General features: G+C 33.4%; 3 protein-coding genes across 8 annotated transcripts; all 3 read left to right on the top strand.

Moving 5' to 3' along the window:
- The first annotated feature begins 9,963 nt into the window (after positions 1-9,963).
- On the top strand, positions 9,964-21,992 carry LOC131428951 (uncharacterized). Its single transcript, XM_058593009.1, has 7 exons — positions 9,964-10,165; positions 11,156-11,314; positions 11,404-11,551; positions 20,171-20,270; positions 20,626-20,949; positions 21,004-21,121; positions 21,178-21,992. The coding sequence occupies exons 1-7, from the start codon at positions 9,964-9,966 to the stop codon at positions 21,429-21,431; spliced, it is 1,305 nt and encodes a 434-aa protein (XP_058448992.1). The 3' UTR covers positions 21,432-21,992.
- On the top strand, positions 12,199-13,864 carry LOC131431589 (uncharacterized). Of its 3 annotated transcripts, none has more exons than XM_058597410.1 (4): positions 12,199-12,385; positions 12,728-13,063; positions 13,186-13,303; positions 13,371-13,864. In XM_058597410.1, the coding sequence occupies exons 2-4, from the start codon at positions 12,905-12,907 to the stop codon at positions 13,802-13,804; spliced, it is 711 nt and encodes a 236-aa protein (XP_058453393.1). In that variant the 5' UTR covers positions 12,199-12,385; positions 12,728-12,904; the 3' UTR covers positions 13,805-13,864. The 3 variants fall into 3 exon arrangements, with proteins under 3 accessions (XP_058453393.1, XP_058453391.1, XP_058453392.1); XM_058597408.1 differs by lacking the exon at positions 12,199-12,385 and adding an exon at positions 12,397-12,674; XM_058597409.1 differs by lacking the exon at positions 12,199-12,385 and adding an exon at positions 12,397-12,631.
- Positions 14,072-17,970, top strand: LOC131431582 (uncharacterized). 4 transcript variants are annotated; one of them, XM_058597393.1, is made up of 4 exons: positions 14,694-14,820; positions 14,956-15,111; positions 15,233-16,331; positions 16,524-17,970. In XM_058597393.1, exons 2-4 carry the CDS (start codon positions 15,060-15,062, stop codon positions 17,569-17,571), a joined length of 2,199 nt encoding a protein of 732 aa, XP_058453376.1. In that variant the 5' UTR covers positions 14,694-14,820; positions 14,956-15,059; the 3' UTR covers positions 17,572-17,970. The 4 variants fall into 4 exon arrangements, with proteins under 4 accessions (XP_058453379.1, XP_058453376.1, XP_058453377.1 ...); XM_058597394.1 differs by lacking the exon at positions 14,694-14,820 and having other exon boundaries at positions 14,893-15,111; positions 15,233-15,890; positions 16,135-16,331; XM_058597396.1 differs by lacking the exons at positions 14,694-14,820; positions 14,956-15,111 and adding an exon at positions 14,072-14,205 and having other exon boundaries at positions 16,135-16,331.
- Positions 21,993-23,793: the final 1,801 nt, after the last annotated feature.

Raw genomic sequence — 23,793 nt, forward strand, 5'->3', positions numbered from 1 at the left:
AATCTGTGAAAATCTGTGTCATTTTTAATATCTGTGCAGAAAATTCAAAATCTGTGAAACACAGATTAATCTGTGAATCTGACATCCCTGGATTCGATTGATGTGGACGTTGTGGTAGGGTGCTCAGATTATTATTCCGTATTCCAAAATACTGCGTACTAAAGCGACGTAAACTGTCTTTAAGTAATACACATTATGAAAGTCTCTGGTGTTGCGTTTGATAAGTCCCAAAACTGCGTAGGCCGTTGCCGTAACTAGAGATAATTGTTCGGTGAAGCAAAGCTTACGATCAAGGACGATGCCCAAATCTTTAACACCAGAAACGCGATGAACTGGAACAGCCATCATAGAGTATTCAAATACGATCGGAGATTGTGATCGTGAGAAAGAAAATTGCGCTGCATTTTTTATGTTTATACTCATACCGTTTCTGTCACACCAGTCAATAATGTCAAAATAGTAAAGTAATTAAAAAATTTCCTAGCGATTTGACAGCTTTCACTGAAAGTATCATCTCTGAACAAGCATTTCATTTTGGCAATTATTCATAATTATGAGAAAGGTGCAAAGATTTTGCACAAATTATTTTTCACAGAATTATGGTTTGGTTACACGCAGCGTTACCAAGTTGCCAGATTTGTCTGGCAAATGCTAGATTTTGCTCGCGACCAGAGATGCCATTTATACAGATTTATCTGTATTATACCGATTTTTACATGATCATACAGATTTAATACAGGTACAGATTTTATACAGATTTCCTCAATATAATACAGCTTTTTAAAGATCTCACAAAGAGTAAGAAAGAAAAAAATAAACTTGTTTGCCTGAGCTTTTTTTTAGTATTTGATTCCAGTGACGAGATAAAGCGACTTGACGTTGCATTTTGGGCGGTGATATTCCATGTCAAATAATGACGTCAACATTTTCAAACTAGATAAATATATCGAATTACAATTGAACTGTTGTGGATAAAAAAAATTTAAAAAAAAGAAATTTCGTCTTTGAATATTCTTGTGAACTTATTGAATCTACCATACTACAACCACAATCTATTGGAATAACATCTTTTAGCGTCATTTTGTTGTAAGAATTTCATTTTATTAGTGAATACAGATTAATACAGATTTTTCATACAAAGCAATACAAATTTTCAATGAAAATATCTGGCATCTCTGCTCGCGACACCCAAACAACTAACCAGATCTTTTGCCCGATTTTCCAAATTTTCCTACACGGAAAATAAAAACTACCTATTATTTGACTTCTTTTTACTTAATTTTGAGTACTTCCTTGCATTCTCTCCTTCAATTGTTGTCAAAATACAAAGAGCAAAACCACCCAACAGCGACAAATTTTTTCTATAAGCTAAAATTAAGTAAACCGTGTTAACTTGAAATTGAGTCAATACGACTCAACTGTAGAGTAAATATAACTCATCTTAAGTATTTTTTTGCACGTGTCTTACGAAAACTACCTAGAGCCACTTTACTAAAATTAGTTTATTGAACGAAACCCCCAAATTGGGTGGAATGTACTTAAAATTAGGTTGATTTGCGGTTCCGTGTATAATTTGGTCAGATCTTGCTAGATTACGATTCTAGATCTTCTTTTTTGCTCACTGAAAATGACGCCGGTCTAAATTACCTTGTATATATGAAGTAGACTCAGACAAATTCAGATATTTTTTTGAGTCAGAAGCAGATTTTTGAAAAAATAACCTGACAACAGATTTATCTGTATAATAAATATTGTAGCAAAACTGAAATGTAGAGGTGCTGCTTGTTTAGAGATGATACACGCTCATTCAATGTTACTCTCAAGTGAGCAATTTGTACTCACTTTTGTTTATTTAGTGCAAATGTCAAAAAGTGAGTAATATTAATGTAGAAGACTGAGTAACTTTTACTCAGTTTCTAAATTGACAACAAGTTTTACTCACAAGACTTTGAAAACGTTGCGTGAAAATGATTTTTGAAGAAAGGAATTTTGAAAAAAATGGAGCAGGTTGGAGCCAAGGTAAATAAATACTATCGAAAATTAAAAGGTAATATTATTGTACCTCCTAATCCTTATAATGATTGAAGTTTTTCGTTGCCACATTTGTGCAATCTTCGTTCCAGGATACGTGAGGGAATTTAAAGAACATTTTCAACTTTCTATGAAAAAACTACAAAATGTAAATGAGGGAATTGAGAGAATATTTAAAAAATGTTGCATTTTTTTTATTTTACACGCAGTTTCGATTATAATAAAGAATTCTTTAGATAATTCGAATGATAGTGTTTAACATTTACTCACCCGAGCTAATTTTCCCATTTACAGCATTGAGTAAATGTTACTCAGATTTTGACAACTACAGTATTCAATTAATGAATTGATTTAATTGATAAACACTACCGTTCATTCTAAGAATTCTTAAAACAATACAAACTAAGTTACTTTTCATTTTGGTATTTAATTTTGACACAAAATCAGTACGAATTTTATTAAAAAATTATCCTCTTCGACCAATTTTGGTAGGTTATGTTTATATCAGTGGCTTAAAATTCACCTAACGGCAATAATTTATAAAGCCACTTCTCAAAAAATTAAATCACTACTAAAAGTGATAACTAAATTGCTATCACCTCCATTTTGACATGAAGGTGATTAAATCGTGGTGACTATCACCTTACGTAATGCCAACGTTTGATAGTGATGTTAGCCTTTCAGCAGTAGTGACAGAACTTGGTGTTTATCACCTTACATGATTCCAAATTTTCAAAAGTGATAGTCACCTGGTGATAATCACCTTACGTAATTCCACCCCAGGTATTGTAGATAATTGAACTACGATTTGTCAATATAATATAGATTTATGAGTTATAAATTAAAACATGAAGATAACGACTGTTTTTCTTTCGATTAAATCCAAGAAATCCTAAGTAAAATATGAAGAAAATACAAAATAAAAGAGCCCGACTATCGCAAAAAAAATCTCTATTTACAAACAGTACTGCTGGACTGTCAAAATGTGTTGATTCGATTGAGGTTAGCAGTAACGGTTAAAAAAATAATATAAAAGGAAAGTGGTAACATTTGCATGCCTTTTGAAGATAAATTAACAATTCATCATTCATTCAATGCGTCTTTGTTTATTGTAAAATCAAATAAATGATAAACACTATTGAAGCGATGACAACAAACATCCATAGGATTGTTTTGACCGTACTGTGTGCGATGGACTGATCATCGAAGATAGTCTGTTCTCCGCAATGATCTTCGAGGAATATTAAAATGTATTCTCTCTAAAAGCGCTGGGCAGTCGATGTTGTTTGAAAGCAAATCGAAGACAAACAGTCGCTAAAGAAAAATTCATCAATTCTGACATCCCTGGATTCGATCGATGTGGACGTTGTGGTAGGGTGCTCAGATTATTATTCCGTATTCCAAAATACTGCGTACTAAAGCGACGTAAACTGTCTTTAAGCAATACACATTATGAAAGTCTCTGGTGTTGCGTTTCCCAAAACTGCGTAAGCCGTTGCCGTAACTAGAGATAATTGTTCGGTGAAACAAAGCTTACGATCAAGGACGATGCCCAAATCTTTAACAGCAGAAACGCGTTGAACTGGAACAGCCATCATTGAGTATTCAAATACGATCGGAGATTGTGATCGTGAGAAAGAAAATTGCGCTGCATTTTTTATGTTTATACTTATACCGTTTCTGTCACACCAGTCAATAATGTTAAAATAGTGAAGTAATTAAAAAATTTCCTAGCGATTTGACAGCTTTCACTGAAAGTATCATCTCTGAACAAGCATTTCATTTTGGCAATTATTCATAATTATGAGAAAGGTGCAAAGATTTTGCACAAATTATTTTTCACAGAATTATGAAAAATAATGCCTGGCATCCTTGGTTTGGTTACACGCAGCGTTACCAAGTTGCCAGATTTGTCTGGCAAATGCTAGATTTTGCTCGCGACCAGAGATGCCATTTATACAGATTTATCTGTATTATACCAATTTTTACATGATCATACAGATTTAATACAGGTACAGATTTTATACAGATTTCCTCAATATAATACAGCTTTATAAAGATCTCACAAAGAGTAAGAAAGAAAAAAATAAACTTGTCTGCCTGAGCTATCTTTTAGTATTTGATTCCAGTGACGAGATAAAGCGACTTGACGTTGCATTTTTGCGGTGAAATTCCATGTCAAATAATGACGTCAACATTTTCAAACTAGATAAATATAGTGATTTTCACTGTCGGCTAGAAAAGATTGCGATGCGATAAGATAGCGACAAAATGCCGCAAAGATAGCGAAACTGTCATTCGCATCGATTCAACCCCTTCGAGACCACAAGCCAGAAAAAAATATTTTTTAAATTGACCGTTACAACAACTAATTTTTTATTTATTATTAAGAAAACTTCAGTCATAATTAATTCATATTGATAATGCGTATGATTACGGCGTGTGCTATTTATTTGACATAATGTACGATTCAGACGATTCGCCTCCTTCCGTCACCGTCACCGAAACGTCAGCTTCCGTCAAAATTAGTTTAATACTTTCTTTACCGGAACGTTCACACGCTCCGTCCGTCAAGACGTTCCGTGACGGTGACGTTACGTGTGAATGGCTCCATAAGAATGCATGTAATTAATGTTGACGGTGCCGGTGACGGAGATTGACTGTGACAAAAGAAGACGGATCGTCTGAATCGTACATAATGATTATTTTGTGCTTAGTATGTTCCCTTTTCATGTATACTTTGTATTAATCGACGCCTTGGTTTTCAAAACCTCGTGCTTTAATCGATTGTGCTATTTGTCTACTCTAAAAAGTTGGTCGTCTTTGACAGATATACATTTGTTGATGCTTTCGATGAACAATGAAATAACAATTGTCGCTAAGGAATTTTACCAGTTGAAAATGCAATTGGCCTCAATCCAACAGCCGATTAATTTTTCTTTTGGCTCTAATGCTAGTTAATTTCAATACAACAGACAGCGAAGGGGTTAAAAAACTGTCCAATTTTCTGGCAGCGATGCCAGGTGAAATTTTAGGCGTCTGCGTATTAGAAATGGTCCTATGCGACCTCAATATTTAGAAGTATGACGAAAAAACCGAACGAAAACCCTACAGTAATAGCAAAAGTCATTAAAATGGATGATTGTTTATAAAAATTTCGAAAATCTGCAAAATAGTCGGCTTAATTGCAAAGTCTGCTAACAAACGAAATTGCAAATTTACATACCAATCTGCAAACCTGGCATCAGTGGTTCTGACGCTCATTATTTCGCAATCCTGCGACGATTCCGTCGCATTCTATGTCAAACTGAAAACCACTATATATCGAATTACAAATGAACTGTTGTGGATAAAAAAATTAAAAAAAAAAAAAGAAATTTCGTCTTTGAATATTCTTGTGAACGTGCCGCCAATGACTTATTGAATCTACCATACTACAACCACAATCTATTGGAATAACATCTTTTAACGTCATTTTGTTAAACAATTTTGTTTTTGAATACAAATGTAATTTGTTTTTGAATACAGATTAATACAGATTTTTCATACAAAGCAATACAAATTTTCAATGAAAATATCTGGCATCTCTGCTCGCGACACCCAAACAACTACCAACATTATCGAAATGACGGAATGAGCAATGAAATCTTACTCGACTGCATGATTTTTTAGTGCTCGATCGGTTCAGTGCTAGAATTTTCACCTGAGTTGACTGCTCGATCAATCTAATTGACAGTGACATTTTAAATGTCATTGAATATTCGCTCATTTTATGAATGTGTTAGTGTGAAATTTATGCGACTTAAGGTAGCGCTTCGCCGTGGTCAGGTCGAAGCAAGACAACTCACTGCTTCCTCTTGCTTTGTCGCCGAAATTCCACCCTAAATTGCAAATTTCTAAAATACTAACCCGATTCACGAAAAATCAAAAACATACGATTGTAGATAAATGATTTTACTATGCATTTGGAGAAAAATATCAGTTAGAAAGCTTTTCTTTCGCGAGATTTCGTGCGAGTTTTGTTAAAATTTGGTTTTCTTTTTTCCTTTTCTCGCTATAAACAACTCGCATATGTAGGGATGTGCTACGTTTTCAACAAAGCGTCAAAGCTAGTAGCGATGAAAATCATTACTGATTTCTGATTCTACTGAAACATGAATAGAAATTATTTTACAAAGTAGTAACACTTACATTTTCTACTCATCTATATTCAACGTTTACGCAGAGAGAACGGACAACGAAAACAATAGAAATGTTGTTAGCGTCTACCGCATGTAGCACACCCCAATGCATGCGTTGACATTGTGTGCGTGCGAAAGAATAAGGAAAAACTCATTTATTTTTATAACTCGCACGAAATCTATCGATAAAAATGTTTGTCAGGCACAATTTATATACGAATCGATAGAAAAATTAATTATCTAGAATCGTATGTTCTTGGAATTTCCGTTTTCTTCCCCGTTTTCTCACAATTTTGGGTAAAGTGCGTGAAACCCCGGGATAGGCAGCGTACTCCCGTGACCACGGCGAAGCGCTACCTTAAGCCATTTCACTACACTCCAGCTAGAGGAATGGATGATGCTGACTAAGGTAGGCCGTTTTGTTAATTTCCAGCGAATTTCAATAGTTTATGTTGGGATTCTAAGAAGAACTGGTTATTTACTAGTTCTGTATATCCGAAAAACATGAAGATTTAAACTTGTATATTCAGTTATATAATGTTTTCGTTTAAAAATAAACTGAAAATCAGCACAAAAACGTGCAAAATTAGGAAAGAAGAAGACGAATTGACAATTCAGTCCGCATCTTCTCACTCAATTCCGAATGATTTCCGAATCAACCGGTTGTAGGCGAACCGGTTCATTCGGAATCGGTTGTTGCACTGGAGTTGGAATTGATTCGGAATCCATTATGATTTCCACATGAAATTCCGAATGAAGATTTCTCGCCGATTCGGAATTGATTCGGAATCCATTCGGATTTGATAATGTGGGTAACCAGAACTAAATTGCTATCACCTCCATTTTGACATAAAGGTGATTAAATCGTGGTGACTATCACCTTACGTAATGCCAACGTTTGATAGTGATGTTAGCCTTTCAGCAGTAGTGACAGAACTTGGTGTTTATCACCTTACATGATTCCAAATTTTCAAAAGTGATAGTCACCTGGTGATAATCACCTTACGTAATTCCACCCCAGGTATTGCAGATAATTGAACTACGATTTGTCAATATAATATAGATTTATGAGTTATAAATTAAAACATGAAGATAACGACTGTTTTTCTTTCGATTAAATCCAAGAAATCCTAAGTAAAATATGAAGAAAATACAAAATAAAAGAGCCCGACTATCGCAAAAAAAATCTCTATTTACAAACAGTACTGCTGGACTGTCAAAATGTGTTGATTCGATTGAGGTTAGCAGTAACGGTTAAACAAATAATATAAAAGGAAAGTGGTAACATTTGCATGCCTTTTGAAGATAAATTAACAATTCATCATTCATTCAATGCGTCTTTGTTTATTGTAAAATCAAATAAATGATAACCGTACTGTGTGCGATGGACTGATCGTCGAAGATAGTCTGTTCTCCGCAATGATCTTCGAGGAATATTAAAATGTAATCTCTCTAAAAGCGCTGGGCAGTCGATGTTATTTGAAAGCAAATCGAAGACAAACAGTCGCTAAAGAAAAATTCATCAATTCTGACATCCCTGGATTCGATCGATGTGGACGTTGTGGTAGGGTGCTCAGATTATTATTCCGTATTCCAAAATACTGCGTACTAAAGCGACGTAAACTGTCTTTAAGCAATACACATTATGAAAGTCTCTGGTGTTGCGTTTCCCAAAACTGCGTAAGCCGTTGCCGTAACTAGAGATAATTGTTCGGTGAAACAAAGCTTACGATCAAGGACGATGCCCAAATCTTTAACAGCAGAAACGCGTTGAACTGGAACAGCCATCATACACGGTTAAATTGAATTACTCATTAATGAGTACAATAAATACCCAGATTTTTAATCAGTTCTAGCTGTCACAAAATGAGTACTTTTCCAATCGAAAAATGGGTACAAAAATACTAGTCTCAGTATTACTGTTTCGCGAAGAAAATTGGTAAAATTCAACTCATTATTGGTTGAAAAGTTTCTAGCGGCTTAAGATTTTTTTAAAAGCGTGGTGTGTATATCACGGTGTTTGAAATTTGTTATATTAACAATAGCAAAGCTTAGGTGAAAAAAAATGGATGAGCTTAAACAAACATTGGACCAGGAATCGTTTGGAATACTTGTCGGTATGTTTCAACAATTGAAAGTTAAAAAATAATTATTCTTCTGCTAATAAAGCATCGATATTGAGCAATGCCATTATCTGACTTGAAAAAATATATATTTTGCATTATTTTTTGTATAGAACAGAGTCATTCTGCATACTTAAATTTTTTCTATTGCATTGAATCATTTCAATTTTTTCTATTACATTGAAGGTTTGCATTGTCCTGTCTCTGGATGTGATAAACTTATCAGTGGATATGTGAACGAGCTCAAGAGCCACGTAAAATTAGTACACAAATTAAATACAACATTAAGAAATGACATACCTTTAAAGTGCCTTTGTTGTGGAAGCATTCAACAAACCTTCAAATCCTTGAAAAAACACATTCTGAAAAATCATCCTAACAGAGATCAGACTTCCAATACTTCGAACATTGATCGTGATAATTTTATGGACGCGAACAATCCATCTGAGTGTGAGACTATTGATCAAACACAAAGCGAAAGTTTTTCAAAGGAAAAGCTGATTCATTATGCAGCAACTAAAATAACAGAGCTTCGATGTGATGTGTCGATTCCAGAAATTAAAATACAGGAATGTATCGCATTATGCTCCAGTTTGTTGGAGAGTTATCAAAAATTTGCTCTAAACGAAATGAAGAAATTCTTGATTTCAAAGCATGTATCGATTAATGACAAAGATGTCGTAGCTTTGGTCAACAATCTGGCAATACCGAATCTATTTGCAGATGTTCAACACCCAGAGGACAACTTAATTTATCTCTCAGGGCAATTAGCGAGCAAAGTGCCGCAGCCCAAAGAGATTGTCTTAAACACTGAACGACTAAGTTCTACGTTCAGATATGAAATTGGAAAAACTAAACTTGGGAAACGAATGCTATGTTCCGTTAAAAGAACCACCAATATCAAAGACAGTTTTCACTTCATATCAATAAAAGACACTTTGGAATTGATAATGCGCAATCCTTTAGCAAGAAGGATGGTTGAACAGGAAGAAAAATCAAATAAGAATATTGTGAACACTTTCAAAGATGGTACATTATTCCAAACTCATCCATATCTTCAACACTACCCCTATGCGTTGCGACTATCATTACATTCTGATGAAGTCGAATATTGCAATCCACTAGGATCCCGAAAAGGGAAAAACAAAGTAACGAACTTCACGTTCAAGATACAAAACTTCGATTCAAAGTTGAATTCCAGCCTTAATCGAGTCTACATAACTTTGATGATTCGTTCCAACCTGATAAAAAAATATGGTTTGCAAAAAGTTCTTCAGCCTCTTCTAACGGATTTACAAGATTTGGAGTCAGGAGTTGCAATTCAAGTCCAAGGACACGAGACATTCACTCTTAGTGCTACTCTTGTACACGTTATTGGAGATACGGCGGCTATGCACGATTTATTCGGAATGATGCCAGCACAGTCCAATTTGTTCTGCAGAGCATGTTATATTACAAGAGACGCCTTTCATCAAGGATTATTTGGAGCCATTCATCCATTGAGAACGCGTGACAGCATTGTATCAGACCTTTATGCAATTAAGAACAATGCTTTAAAACCAGCACAATGTGGCATTTGTGTGTCACCGGTATTAAACAGCCTCCGATACTTTAATATCGCCGAAAATATGACTTTCGATCCCATGCACGACTTGCTTGAAGGTGTCGTTAGCATGTGTCTTAAAAGGATACTGAATGATATGGTCAATGGCATTAAAATTATAACCGATGTTGAGGTTAATGAGCGAATTCTACGATTTGACTACGGTACCGCTGAAAAGAAAGACAAACCATGTGGAAATTTCAAGTCACAAACTCTCAAAACTAAAAGTAACACTCTTAGTCAGTCAGCATCTCAAACTTGGTTACTGTTGCGAGCATTTCCTTTTATATTTTCAGACAAAATTTCGAAAAATATTCAAGAAATTATTTCCGATCTTTTGCAAATCACTTTCTTCTCATTTTCAAATTCATTAACGTTGAATATGATTGAACAACTAGATTTTTCGATTAATAACTTTTACAACAACTTCAAAAAATATTTCACCGATGTTAATCCTATAAATAAAGTTCACTATATAGCTCACTATCCGTCAATTATCAAACAAAGTGGACCAATAGCACTAATGAGTTGTTTGCAGTTTGAAGCAAAATTTAAACTAACTAAATCTCAAACAAAAACTTGTTCGAATTTCAAAAATATTACTTATAGCCTTACAAAACGACACAATCTTAAGCAATTGAATGATATAATAAGTCATAGTTATGATGTAGATACAGTGAAGGTTTTGTCATCAAACATTGTTAACAAAGAATGTCTTGACTGCTCAGTTTTACTACATGATCTACCTGGTTCAGTTCAAATCATAAATCGATTAAAAATCAATGGTATCATTTTTCGTCCAGGAATAATTGCAAAATATCAAATGTGCCAACAAGAATATTATGGAATTGTGAAGGAGATAATAGCTATAAATAATTCATACATTTGCATTTTCGACAGCTTACACATTGTAGAATTTGACAAACATTTAAATAGTTTCAAAGTTATCGCAAGTAGTAGAATGTTACGTATTTCCTTTGAGAATGTACATACAAAAAAAGTGTACAGTTTATGGCAAAAAACTCCACCAGAAGAAAATTGTGCATATATAAGTTTAAAATATACAGACTAGATAAGCGTATTTTATCAAAGTTTCAATAAGCGTATATAATCAATGAAGTTTTAAAACATTTATTAAAAAATATTCATGTTCATTCATGCAATATATTGTTTTCTACTAGTTTAGTTACAATTTAATCTTCCAAAATATATTCCAGATAATAAATTCACGGATGTATCGTTGAAGTTTCTTGATGCAGAAAAACTAAGTGCAATGGGCATCGTTGCCATCGGGCCGCGACTAATTGTTTTGTCAGTTGTAGATAAAATGAATAAATGGAACGATCCTATGAGCGAAGATATGCAATCGTCGGCATGTAAATCAATACCTGAAAAAAAGGAGGTAATGGTAATCGAAAAAATACTCTTATTTTGTTATATAAAGTTACAGAATAAGTTTCCTAAGTACGTGAAATACTGGAGTGTAACAAAAAATTTCGATCTATTCTTTATGAGAAGCTAGACGCACAAATAATTCCTACCGATACAGAAATAAAACTAATGATTCGAATTTTATGTGCCACTATGGTAGAAAGATTGATGCATGATTCAATGTAAGTATTTGAATCTTTATGTTTCTCTTATTTATTTCATTCAATTCGACAGATACCCAACGACCGAGGAGAAAAAGATGCTAGCAATAAAAATATTGCTCCAGTTCCCATTTTTATGTGCAACAAGAAGAAGTACAGGAGCACCAGAATACGTAATGCATACTTACAAAATTTATGTTAATTTGTTTGACCGAGTCTTTCATCATTTAAACTACGTTAAATATTTAACCACGAAAGTATAAAGCAGAAACACTGATACCACTGACCAGAGATGCCAGGTCATTTTTTCAAAAATCTGTGATCGAACCTAAAACCTGTCTGTGAAAATCTGTGATCGTTTTCCGTACTCCAATAGCAGTTCAAAATCAAATTTAGTGAGCAAAAAAAAAAAAAAAGGTCTCACCACACGTTTTCCGTACCATTTCAGGTGACCGAATTCAATTTAGTGAGCAAAAAAAAAAAAAAGGTCTCACTACCAACACGCTCTGTACCTTTTTGGTGCTAAACTCTATTCGATTACCATAATCTGTGAAAATCTGTGTTTTATTCAAAAATCTGTGAAAATCTGTGTCAGTTTTAAAATCTGTGCACAAAACTCTAAATCTGTGAACCTGACATCCCTGCCACTGACAGCAGGCAGCCGTTTGAGACAGTTCAGGAATCGCTTTTTAATAGAGCTTAAGCAAAAATGAATTCTAGATCATCATTAGAAAAGGTCTCAAGTACAAATGAAAGTTTCTCCTTGACTATTTTCTCTGTCAATTATTCCGGCAGTGATTTCCAAAAACTTCTACAGTTCAGATCGAAAGTTGATGGTTTTGGTGATTATTGTAGGTGAAGTATTGAATGTAAAGATTGCCGATTTGATCGTAATAATCAAAAGAGAAACTGCCATTAGCACTTGTGTTATTTTCTAATGTTTATCGTCAATCTCTGTTATCACTTGTATTTACATCCAGGCAAAAAAAAAACGAATATAAATATAGAACCAAATAGGGAAACGAATATAGATATACGTTTAATAATCCAATGAAAATTACTACATAGTTTCTCCTTAGAATGTTTTGCTAATAACTTAAGGTTAGACACTGAGACTTAACAACAGTACAGTCAAATAATTTGTGTAATGTGTTGTGATTGTCAGTTGAGTGTATTTTAACGTAGATTCATTTCTAGTCCCTATTTTTCTGGAAAAACGGTGGCCAAGGACCAAAACATGAACACACCGGATTAATTCATACTCACTTGAGAAATTCTTGCAAGAATTTGTTACCTGAACAAAGGAAATTCACCCATTCTAAGAAAGTCGTAAAACACGTCGGAGTTTGTACGGAAATTATTGAACTAGCTGAAATGTGCGCAAAGTTTGGAGCTACTTCAGCAAACTATTCTACTATTTCGAAAATGATGAGTGATGTTCATGATTTGCATATGATGCTACTCAACGAGAAAAACGATATGGCTAAGATACTACTCGTTTTACCACATTTGACTTCTTACAATGGGAGAATGGTAATTATGACTAATAGTTGCTTATTATATATTTAGGCTCAATTCCACTTCCTTTTATCATTTCAATAATTAAGTACATTTTTGGTTCGATATTCCTTTTGATTGCTTGAATATTTTTTTAGATTCATATGGCATATGAGCGCATCCATGGTACCAGCTTCAATCAGAAAGTTGACTTGAGAAAAGTATTCGCCAAAGGTCTCATGCACAATCAGCATGCTTTTAAAGAAGTTTCGGATGGTAAGCAGATATGACTGAAAATAAAGAACGAATCAAACCTTATTTGAAACATTTGTTATTATTGCAGATTACATAAGAGGATGTCTTCGTATAATGATTAAATTAACTCGCAAGGGCATAAAGCATAAGGAAACAATGGAGCCGAATATTGGTATAGAAACTGAACTAGCAGCTCCATTAATTAGATGGATTTCTGACTCTCAATCGATCCAGGATTATAACGCTCCTGTATCGCATATTTTTTGTCAAAGCGAAAATTTTTTTGTATATCTATCTCCTTGTGCCATTATTCCCTGTGGAAAGGAATCAATTAACGCCGCTATCGATACATTCTTTAGATCGTTCGCAGTGTTTAATTTGCGAATTCCGGTAAATTTATTAAAAATTGCAGATTTCCTGGACGTGTTTGCCTACAAAATTAAATCATGCAGTAATCGTTCGACCGTTCAGAATTTGTGTTCTTTATTCATTGAAAGCGAAAATGCAGAAAAATTATTGTAACGTGCAGGTTTCGTAAATTTGACACTAATAAATGGTTTAAAATTACCCACTGGTTGCAAATACTCTAAATTATTGCTTATTCCATTTCCTCTCAAGTTTCCAGCACTGAGTACTTTTTCACCCATTTTCTCCAACTGAAATCTGAGTGTAAAATTACCCATATTTTGACATATACGGACAGTACTCACTTTTGAATAGAGGTCTTTTACACATTAAATGAGTTCTCCCAGTTTTGTCCGATATGGGTAGTATAGTACTCATTTACGAGTACTTTCATTTAACCGTGTAGAGTATTCAAATACGATCGGAGATTGTGATCGTGGAAGAAAATTGCGCTGCATTTTTTATGTTTATACTCATACCGTTTCTGTCACACCAGTCAATAATGTTAAAATAATAAAGTAATTAAAAAATTTCCTAGTGATTTGACAGCTTTCACTGAAAGTATCATCTCTGAACAAGCATTTCATTTTAGCAATTATTCATAATTATGAGAAAGGTGCAAAGATTTTGCACAAATTATTTTTCACAGAATTATGAAAAATAATGCCTGGCATCCTTGGTTTGGTTACACGCAGCGTTACCAAGTTGCCAGATTTGTTTGGCAAATGCTACACGGAAAATAAAAACAACCCAAAATTTGAGTTGTAACAACCTAAATTTGAGTATATTGTTTATAATAGGTCATTGAGTCGAAACAGGTTTTATAGTTGGCTTAATTTTACTCAACATTTAAGTATGGTGGGCCATACCTAATAGTGAGTACCAACTTTTTCTTTTACCAAAATTAAACAAATTTTTTTGTTCATCCGCATGATTTTTAATTTTTTAGCAGTGCAGACTACTGATACAATGTTTTGTTTGTGAAACAGTTATTTTGTTTATTGAAATACATTGTTTAAAGTACTGAACTACATTTTTAAGTACCCTAAAACCGAATCTGATTCAAGGCCAATGAGCCAAATATTCAATAATGCCTATGAATATTTTTGAGAGATCTTTAAACAAATCAACAGGTAATATAAAAAATAAATAGTACTGTTTTTATTTACTCAACGTTGAGTATTCCACTCCAAACTTTGCGTTGAGTAAAAAGTACTCGCAGTTGGGTGAAAAACAAGTTGACTGCTTCTCAACGATGCCATTTTAAGTTTTAGACTCGCCGTGAAAAGAAGTTCGCGTCTATTGAATAATTTTTTTGATTAATTTTCGGATGTCTTGATATTAATGCTGTGATTTCAATAATCTGGAAAAAATGGAGCGACTACAAAGAAAGCTAGATGGCCGTTCGTTTGAAAAACTTACTGGTAAGCAAAGTATACTTATGAAAATAATCAGTTTAAACGATAGTCGTAACGGTTTAAACTATGTGTGAAAAAACATTTTCGTTGAGAAATATTGATTTTGAATAATTTTATCTTTCAAAAGGATTAACATGCCATGTTCAAAATTGTGGCATGCTTGTTAAAGGCTATATCGACGAGCTCAAACACCATTTTGTGACGAGTCATGGATTAAGAACGGGTTTGCAAGCAGAGTACCCTTTTAAATGTTCCTTGTGTGGATCCTTATACTCATACTTTTCAAGTTTTAAACTGCATATATTGTCGAAGCACCCTATATCAAGCTTTGACTTGCAAATAGATGATGAGTACAGTATGATTATGAGTACAGAGCATCAGCAAAGTACAAATGAGTGCATCAATGAATTAGGAATAGAAAACCCATATTTCCATAAGGAATCCGTATCATTGCGAGATTTCACTAATGCTGTATCTACAATTATAACAAATTTAAGATGCGATGTATCTCTTCCAGAGGCCAAACTAAAACTATTCATTGATGGATATGTACTCATGCTTGAGTGGGCTCAACTATATACCATGTCGAAACTAAAATTATACCTAACTACTAAAAATTTACTACAATGTAAGGATACCGTTCGATTTATCAACGAATTGCAAATTCCTGATTTAACGCAGGACGTTAAGTGTCCAGAAGATAATATTGCCTATTTATCTGGGAAAATTGGATGCTCAGTACCAGAACCGGTCGAAATTGTTTTGGGAAAAGAAAAGAAAATAAAGTATGTTCCAATTTGTCGCTCAAGAGGGAGAAAGTTTCAGCGCACATTTCAAAAGAATGAATTCATTAGAAAGATCAAGATCCGGAAAGATGTATTTCATTATATATCGGTCCTGGAAACACTTAAACTCATTATGTTCAATTCTAAGGCAAGATTGATGGTCGAAAACGAATCAACAAGCGTAGAGAATACACTCGAAACTTTCAAAGACGGTACTCACTTTCAATGTCATTCCTTTCTGCAGCTTCATCCACATTGTCTAAGACTCTCGATTCACATTGATGAGGGAGAGTATGCTAATCCACTGGGCTCACGCAAAGGCAAAAATAAAATGACTAATATTTGTTTCAAAATTGGAAACTTTGATCCTCGAATCAATTCTTCTCTGGATCGCATTTATTTGGCTCTGATGGTGAAATCATATGTGCTTAAAAAATATGGGTAAGACAATAATAATTGATTATGTTTATGGACCTTTAGGTGAAACTTTAAGCATAAACATACATTTCTAATCGAGGTTTTTCTTGTCTGATTGTACGTGAGTTTGCGAGAATCAAACTGTTCAGCTAAAGGTCTCAAAAAGTAGTACTACTTTAAAACGTTTCATTTACATGATTTTTATTCCTCTGATAGGTACAAAAAAGTATTACAACCTCTTATTGAAGACTTTTCTCAATTGGAATCAGACGAAGGAATTCCAATTAAAACAGAGTCTGGTGTATGGATTATGAGAGCAGTGTTAGTTCACGTTCTTGGTGATACATTGGCATTGCACGATATATATGGTATGTCGGGACCGTCTGCTAATATGTTTTGCAGAATTTGTGAAATAAGTAGAAATAACTTGATATCGGGAAATTTTGGCGGTAATTTTTATATTCGAACAGTTGAATCTGTCCAAAACGCTTTAATTTCTTCAAAAGATGGTCAACAATCATCAGTTCTGTATGGAATTAAAACTAGTTGTGCTCTTCATTTATTAAAGTACTTTAGATGGCCAAATAGCCAAACATTAGATCCAATGCATGATATTTTGGAAGGTATTGTTCCAATGATAATTAAAAAAATACTATGGGAGGCAGTATACAGAAGCAAAATAATTACTGAACATGAAGTGAATCAGTTAATCGATAATTTTGAGTATGGAGAAGCTGAGATGAGAGACAAACCTTCAACAAACTTTACCAAACTTAGTTTAAAAAGTAAAACTAACAACTTAAGTCAATCAGCAGCTCAATGCTGGCTCCTATTACGTAGTTTTCCTTTTATATTTCACGAAATTTTAAAGCACAATGAGAACCATAGAGAGATTATAGCAGCATTACTTAATATTACTTACATTAGTTTTTCACACAAATTATCTTCAGAAATGATTACATGCCTGTCAGATTCAGTCACAAAATTTCACAAACTGTTTCGAATCTGTTTTCCGACTACAAATGCCATAAATAAGATTCATCACATCATTCATTACGCTCAAGTTTGTCGGGAGAATGGTCCAATTGCTCACTTTAGTTGTATGATGTTCGAAGCCAAATTCAAAAAATCAAATGCTCAAAGTAGAACTTGCAATAATTTTAAAAATTTGTCTCTTAGTTTAACAAAACGACTAAATTTAAAACAAATCAATTCCATATCGAAACATAGCTATTTTGCTGATAGACCAGTCATCTTTAATTAAGAAATGTGCGTTTGACACTTCATTATTACTATTCGATCTACCTACTGAATTGAAAACAATTGATAAGCTTGAGATCAATGGTATACTTTTCTCTCCAGGATTTGTTGTGAAATACAAAAAATGTCATACACAATCTTACGGGTTAATTTTAGCAATGATTGAGTATGATTCCGATATATTGTTCATTATACAAGAATTAAATACCATTAAATTTGATTCACTCCTTTTTGCTTACAAAGTGACTTTCATCTAATGTAATAAGAACTTCTTCCGAAAATGTACTGTGTAGAAAATGCTACAGCTTGTGGCAGTTAGGAGATAACATGGAAGGTTTTCATTATATAAGTATGAAATATAAAGATAGCTAAAAATGATTGTAAAACTATATTGTCAAATAAATACCGTGCTTAATTCCTTGAAATTAATCCGAAAACAACTGTATTTACATAGTACATGCTCTTTATATAACAATTAACGTTTCATTTTCTCTATATCGTATACATTAAGTAAAACACATGTTTGCACGACTCTTTTTATTCGGTGTGTTTAACACACAGCTAAGAATTTGTGACGCATTCTTATTATACATCATTCCACTTGTTTTTATCCGTTATCCTTGAAAACATTCTGCAAAATATTTGTTTTGAAATTACTTCATTACGTATTTGTATTTTCTATGATATATTTTGGGCAGTACTCCAAACGAACGTAGTAGAGAGTCCTTACTTCCTGTTTTTTCGCAGATATATTTCTTGATCTTCGGAAAATAATTGTTAGGATACTGTTGCAGTTGTATTATGTACATACTCTCTAGTAACTGACTGGCGAATATTTCTTAGGGAACCAAACGAACCATCAAATTCCCATGCTCTAGCATAGATATTTGACGGTTCGTTTGGATAACTAAAACTTTTTCGCCGGTCTGCTACTATGAGAATCTGTAATATTCTGCGGTTGTTTCGCACTAAATCATCTGTGAACACTATAAATAAATAATCCGTATCTGCGGAACAGGGATGCCAGGTTATACTTTTAAAAGTTTGTGTTCACCGAAAAAGGTCTGAGCAAAATTTATGTCTATAGTTCCAGTAAAAGCAAAAAATAAACAAGGACCCCTTCAGTTCATACTCAGTGTCGAAAATATAAAAACCATAAACGGAGCTTCCCTAGAAGTTAAGATTTAGGTTTGAAATCCTCAGAGCCAGCATGTGTTCGCTTTCGTAAATCTGTGAAAATTTTTGTTATTTTTGAAATTTCACATATTATCTTGGCATTCTGTGATATTTTGGCATCTTTGCTGGGAAGGTGACAAATGTATCCTAACTGTTTCAAAGGGCGAAACTCAAAAGGACAGTAAATGAATGAAAATACCGACAATTGAAGACAAACACGAGAAATGGTCCTAAGTGCAAATGACAGTTTCTCTTTGTTTACGTTCTCTTTCGAGTGTTACGGTCAAATCAGCAATCTTTCCATTTAACACTTCACATAGGATAATAGCAAAAACCATCAACTTTCGATATGCACTGTAGAATTTGTTGGAAATCACTGGAATTTGCCGTAATAATTGAAAGAGAAAGTAAACCAAGAGAAACTGTCATTTGCACTTGGGACCTTTTCTAATCTTCATCAAGAATTGTTTTGAATTAAATTACAATTCATATTTAGGACATTATTTTGTATATGTTTATTAAAATATTGTAAGACTCGATCAATTGTTTGTTAAACTTTATAACAAAGTTTCTTCATATATATGGTTTTCATCAACTCCTTTCCTTTTGCGACTTTCGTTTTTTTAATTATTCAGGATTTTTAATGGAACAGTATTTGAAGGCAATCTGTTGGCATTTTGTTATCTATTTATTTATTATTTCACTCTAACTAAAGTATAATTCTAAAATTAACATTTGGAGGGATACTTCGATCTAATTCTACCATAACAGCTTTAATTGGAAGCAAGTATCAAAACAAATAAAAAACGCAAACCGAGTCCTATTCAAGTATCGAAGACTATTAAAAGTAAGTAGAACTATTAAAATGTCCTCACTTGAGTTCTGATATAGATATTGAGACAACTTACAATTAGTTGACAGAAAAGGTATATGTCCAGAATATGGGGGGTAAACAGTAAACTAAAAAATATATATTTTGCATTTTTGCCTTACAAATTTTTTAAATTTTTACATTTCAGCAAATCTGATTGATAACGTATCCCTTTGGGAATTAAATGATAAAGATTTACTCGAAATGGGTATAACGGAGAAAGGTCCTCGTAAAATAATACTTAGTTTCATTGAACGACAACTGGAAAACAATGTTTCTGAAACTGTCACCGAAAACGGACAAAACCTATCCGTCAACGAACATCAAAAAGATGTAATTAGCGCTATCCTCGCCAAGGAACCAAAATTTCTCAATGTGTTGACAAAACAGCTGAACTGTGGATTGATCCCCGATTCCAAAAACTTGCTTTTCCTAAATCGGATTCTCACAAAGCATTTCTTCGAAAATAAAATTTTGCGAGAGAGAAGGTATCTCGTCATACCGTACAATAATATTCTATATTTTAAAATCTATTTCTTTTTTTTGTTAACTTTAGGTATCCTACATGGCAGCAAAAACAAGAATTGGCTTTGAAAATCTTGGAGGAGTTTCCTCATTTGGAAACAACTCGTGTGTCAGAAAATGCACCAAAAGAGGTAAATTGAAATAAATTTAGCATGAACTCGTTAAATATATGTCAATTTATGCAATTTGCTATGTGCTTTGGGTCAATGGTAGTTCGGTCAAATTTTGAATACGTAAATTAACATACAACCAGTAAACATTAAGCGTAGATAGAGTTGCATTACGTTCCATATCCATTTGGTATAATGTTATTGGATATAAAACTTCAAACTAATCACATTGAATCATAGATTTATATATAAATTTTGTACTGAGTTATTTCGTTAAATGACGATTATGCTTTATACCAAATGAACGTTATTCAAAACAGTAATATGTGTATGTGTATTTGACTCCATTTTATACATGAAGAACTTTTCATTACAGTCCTATTTTTTTTGGCGCAACGGGGGATTGTCCAGAGGACAACACACTGGCTTGATCGAAACTCGAGTGAGCAAAATGCGAAAAGATGTTTTGCCCGAGAATAGACAATTTCGCAGAACTAAAAAGGAAACGATTGTTCTAAAGGATGGGTGTGTGCAACTTGCTGCTTTTTTGAGTGGACTTCTGCCTACACCTGCAAATGCTCGACAAATATCCGAAGGGATGATACAGACGACAGATTTGCATAAATTACTTTTACAAAAAAGTAAATCTAATGAAATAGTCAGCACATTTCCCCATTTGTTATCTTATGAGGGAGAGATGGTAAATAGAATTATTATAAGCTAGAATTATTCTTAACCGAAAAGTGATTTACAGGTCATACAGGCATTTGATCGAATCCACGAAAAAAACATACAAGATACAGGAGATCTGAAAATGTTGCTTCGCGCAGGAATTCTATTCGATAACTCTAGTTGGAATATGATACAAGACGGTGGGTAGGCTTTTTATTTTATAGAAACAACATTCTGTACTTTTTTTTCCATTCAGACTTCATAAAAGGAGCTTTAAGGTTGATGAAAAAGATATCCAACAAAGGTATTAAGCGAACTACTGGTATGGAAAACAATGCGAGCATGGAGGAGATTACTGCTGCTCCCATAATTAAGTGGATCCGATTTCCTCATAGCGAAGTGGGATTCGACGAAATGCTGGCTGTAAAACAATTATCCTCAACAATCGGGGACTCACACATAATTTGTGCAGGCGAACTGCCTTGGAAATATGTATGTCATTTTCAATGAATACGTTATTCCTTGTGGTAAATCAAGCCTAAGAGCAATCGAAGTTATGTTTAAATCTTATGCTGTATTCGGTCTTCAAGTGCCGGCATTGATCAGAAAATTGTACGATCTAATATCGATTAATGTTTGGGGTACGAAACAGCACAGCAAGTCTAAATCAGTGATGGCTGACTTTTCTTAAGTTAGTAATATTTACCCAATGAATAATTTCGTGGAATTACTCAAAATTAAGTAATTCCATTTAACTCAAAATTACCTTATTGAACGAATGTGCTTGGATGAGTCAAAAATAGCTAATTTTGGGTAGTTTCTATTTTCCGTGTAGATTTTGCTCGCGACCAGAGATGCCATTTATACAGATTTATCTGTATTATACCAATTTTTACATGATCATATAGATTTAATACAGGTACAGATTTAATACAGATTTCCTCAATATAATACAGCTTTATAAAGATCTCACAAAGAGTAAGAAAGAAAAAAATAAATTTGTCTGCCTGAGCTATCTTTTAGTATTTGATTCCAGTGACGAGATAAAGCGACTTGACGTTGCATTTTGGACGGTGAAATTCCATGTCAAATAATGACGTCAACATTTTCAAACTAGATAAATATATCGAATTACAATTGAACTGTTGTGGATAAAAAAATTTAAAAAATAAAAGAAATTTCGTCTTTGAATATTCTTGTGAACAAATCTACCATACTACAACCACAATCTATTGGAATAACATCTTTTAGCGTCATTTTGTTGTAAGAATTTCATTTTATTAGTGAATACAGAATAATACAGATTTTTCATACAAAGCAATACAAATTTTCAATGAAAATATCTTTTGAGTACTTCCTTTCATTCTCTCCTTCAATTGTTGTCAAAATACAAAGAGCAAAACCACTCAACAGCGACAGTTTCTTTCAATAAGCTAAAATTAAGTAAACCGTATTAACTTGAAATTGAGTCAATACGACTCAACTGTAGAGTAAATATAACTCATCTTAAGTATTTTTTTGCACGTGTCTTACGAAAACTACCTAGAGCCACTTTACTAAAATTAGTTTATTGAACGAAACCCCCAAATTGGGTGGAATGTACTTAAAATTAGGTTGATTTGCGGTTCCGTGTAGAATTTGGTCAGATCTTGCTAGATCTTTACGATTCTAGATCTTCTTTTTTGCTCACTGAAAATGACGCCGGTCTAAATTACCTTGTATATATGAAGTAGACCCAGGCAAATTCAGATAATTTTTTGAGTCAGAAGCAGATTTTTGAAAAAGTAACCTGACAACAGATTTATCTGTATAATAAATATTGTAGCAAAATGTAGAAGTGCTACTTGTTTAAAGATGATACACGCTCATTCAATGTTACTCTCAAGTGAGCAATTTGTACTCACTTTTGTTTATTTAGTGCAAATGTCAAAAAGTGAGTAATATTGATGTAGAAGACTGAGTAACTTTTTACGTTTTACGTTCAATGATTTTTGAAGAAAGGAATTTTGAAAAAAATGGAGCAGGTTGGAGCCAAGGTAAATGAATACTATCGAAAATTAAAAGGTAATATTATTGTACCTCCTGATCCTTATAATGATTGAAGTTTTTCGTTGCCACATTTGTGCAATCTTCGTTCCAGGATACGTGAGGGAATTTAAAGAACATTTTCAACTTTCTATGAAAAAACTACAAAATGTAAATGAGGGAATTGAGAGAATATTTAAAAAATGTTGCATTTTTTTTTATTTTACACGCAGTTTCGATTATAATAAAGAATTCTTTAGATAATTCGAATGATAGTGTTTAACATTTACTCACCCGAGCTAATTTTCCCATTTACAGCACTGAGTAAATGTTACTCAGATTTTGACAACTACAGTATTCAATTAATGAATTGATTTAATTGATAAACACTACCGTTCATTCTAAGAATTCTTAAAACAATACAAACTAAGTTACTAAGACACAAAATCAGTACGAATTTTATTAAAAAATTATCCTCTTCGACCAATTTTGGTAGGTTATGTTTATATCAGTGGCTTAAAATTCACCTAACGGCAATAATTTATAAAGCCACTTCTCAAAAAATTAAATCACTACTAAAAGTGATAACTAAATTGCTATCACCTGCATTTTGACATGAAGGTGATTAAATCGTGGTGACTATCACCTTACGTAATGCCAACGTTTGATAGTGATGTTAGCCTTTCAGCAGTAGTGACAGAACTTGGTGTTTATCACCTTACATGATTCCAAATTTTCAAAAGTGATAGTCACCTGGTGATAATCACCTTACGTAATTCCACCCCAGGTATTGTGGATAATTGAACTACGAATGGTCAATATAATATAGATTTATGAGTTATAAATT

This window comes from Malaya genurostris, chromosome 2, assembly GCF_030247185.1.
Source record: "Malaya genurostris strain Urasoe2022 chromosome 2, Malgen_1.1, whole genome shotgun sequence".
Taxonomy (NCBI): domain Eukaryota; kingdom Metazoa; phylum Arthropoda; class Insecta; order Diptera; family Culicidae; genus Malaya; species Malaya genurostris.

Bases quoted from the DNA above. Each gene is read 5' to 3' on its own strand.
- LOC131431589 (XM_058597410.1), top strand. From the start codon at position 12,905: ATGTGCGCAAAGTTTGGAGCTACTTCAGCAAACTATTCTACTATTTCG. The intron at 13,064-13,185 runs GTAATTATGACT...ATATTTTTTTAG, and splicing joins CTTCTTACAATGGGAGAATG to ATTCATATGGCATATGAGCG. The intron at 13,304-13,370 runs GTAAGCAGATAT...TTATTATTGCAG, and splicing joins TTTTAAAGAAGTTTCGGATG to ATTACATAAGAGGATGTCTT.
- LOC131431582 (XM_058597393.1), top strand. From the start codon at position 15,060: ATGGAGCGACTACAAAGAAAGCTAGATGGCCGTTCGTTTGAAAAACTT. The intron at 15,112-15,232 runs GTAAGCAAAGTA...ATCTTTCAAAAG, and splicing joins TTCGTTTGAAAAACTTACTG to GATTAACATGCCATGTTCAA. The intron at 16,332-16,523 runs GTAAGACAATAA...TTCCTCTGATAG, and splicing joins TATGTGCTTAAAAAATATGG to GTACAAAAAAGTATTACAAC.
- LOC131428951 (XM_058593009.1), top strand. From the start codon at position 9,964: ATGACTTTCGATCCCATGCACGACTTGCTTGAAGGTGTCGTTAGCATG. The intron at 11,552-20,170 runs GTAAGTATTTGA...TGTTAACTTTAG, and splicing joins AGATTGATGCATGATTCAAT to GTATCCTACATGGCAGCAAA. The intron at 21,122-21,177 runs GTGGGTAGGCTT...TTTTCCATTCAG, and splicing joins TTGGAATATGATACAAGACG to ACTTCATAAAAGGAGCTTTA.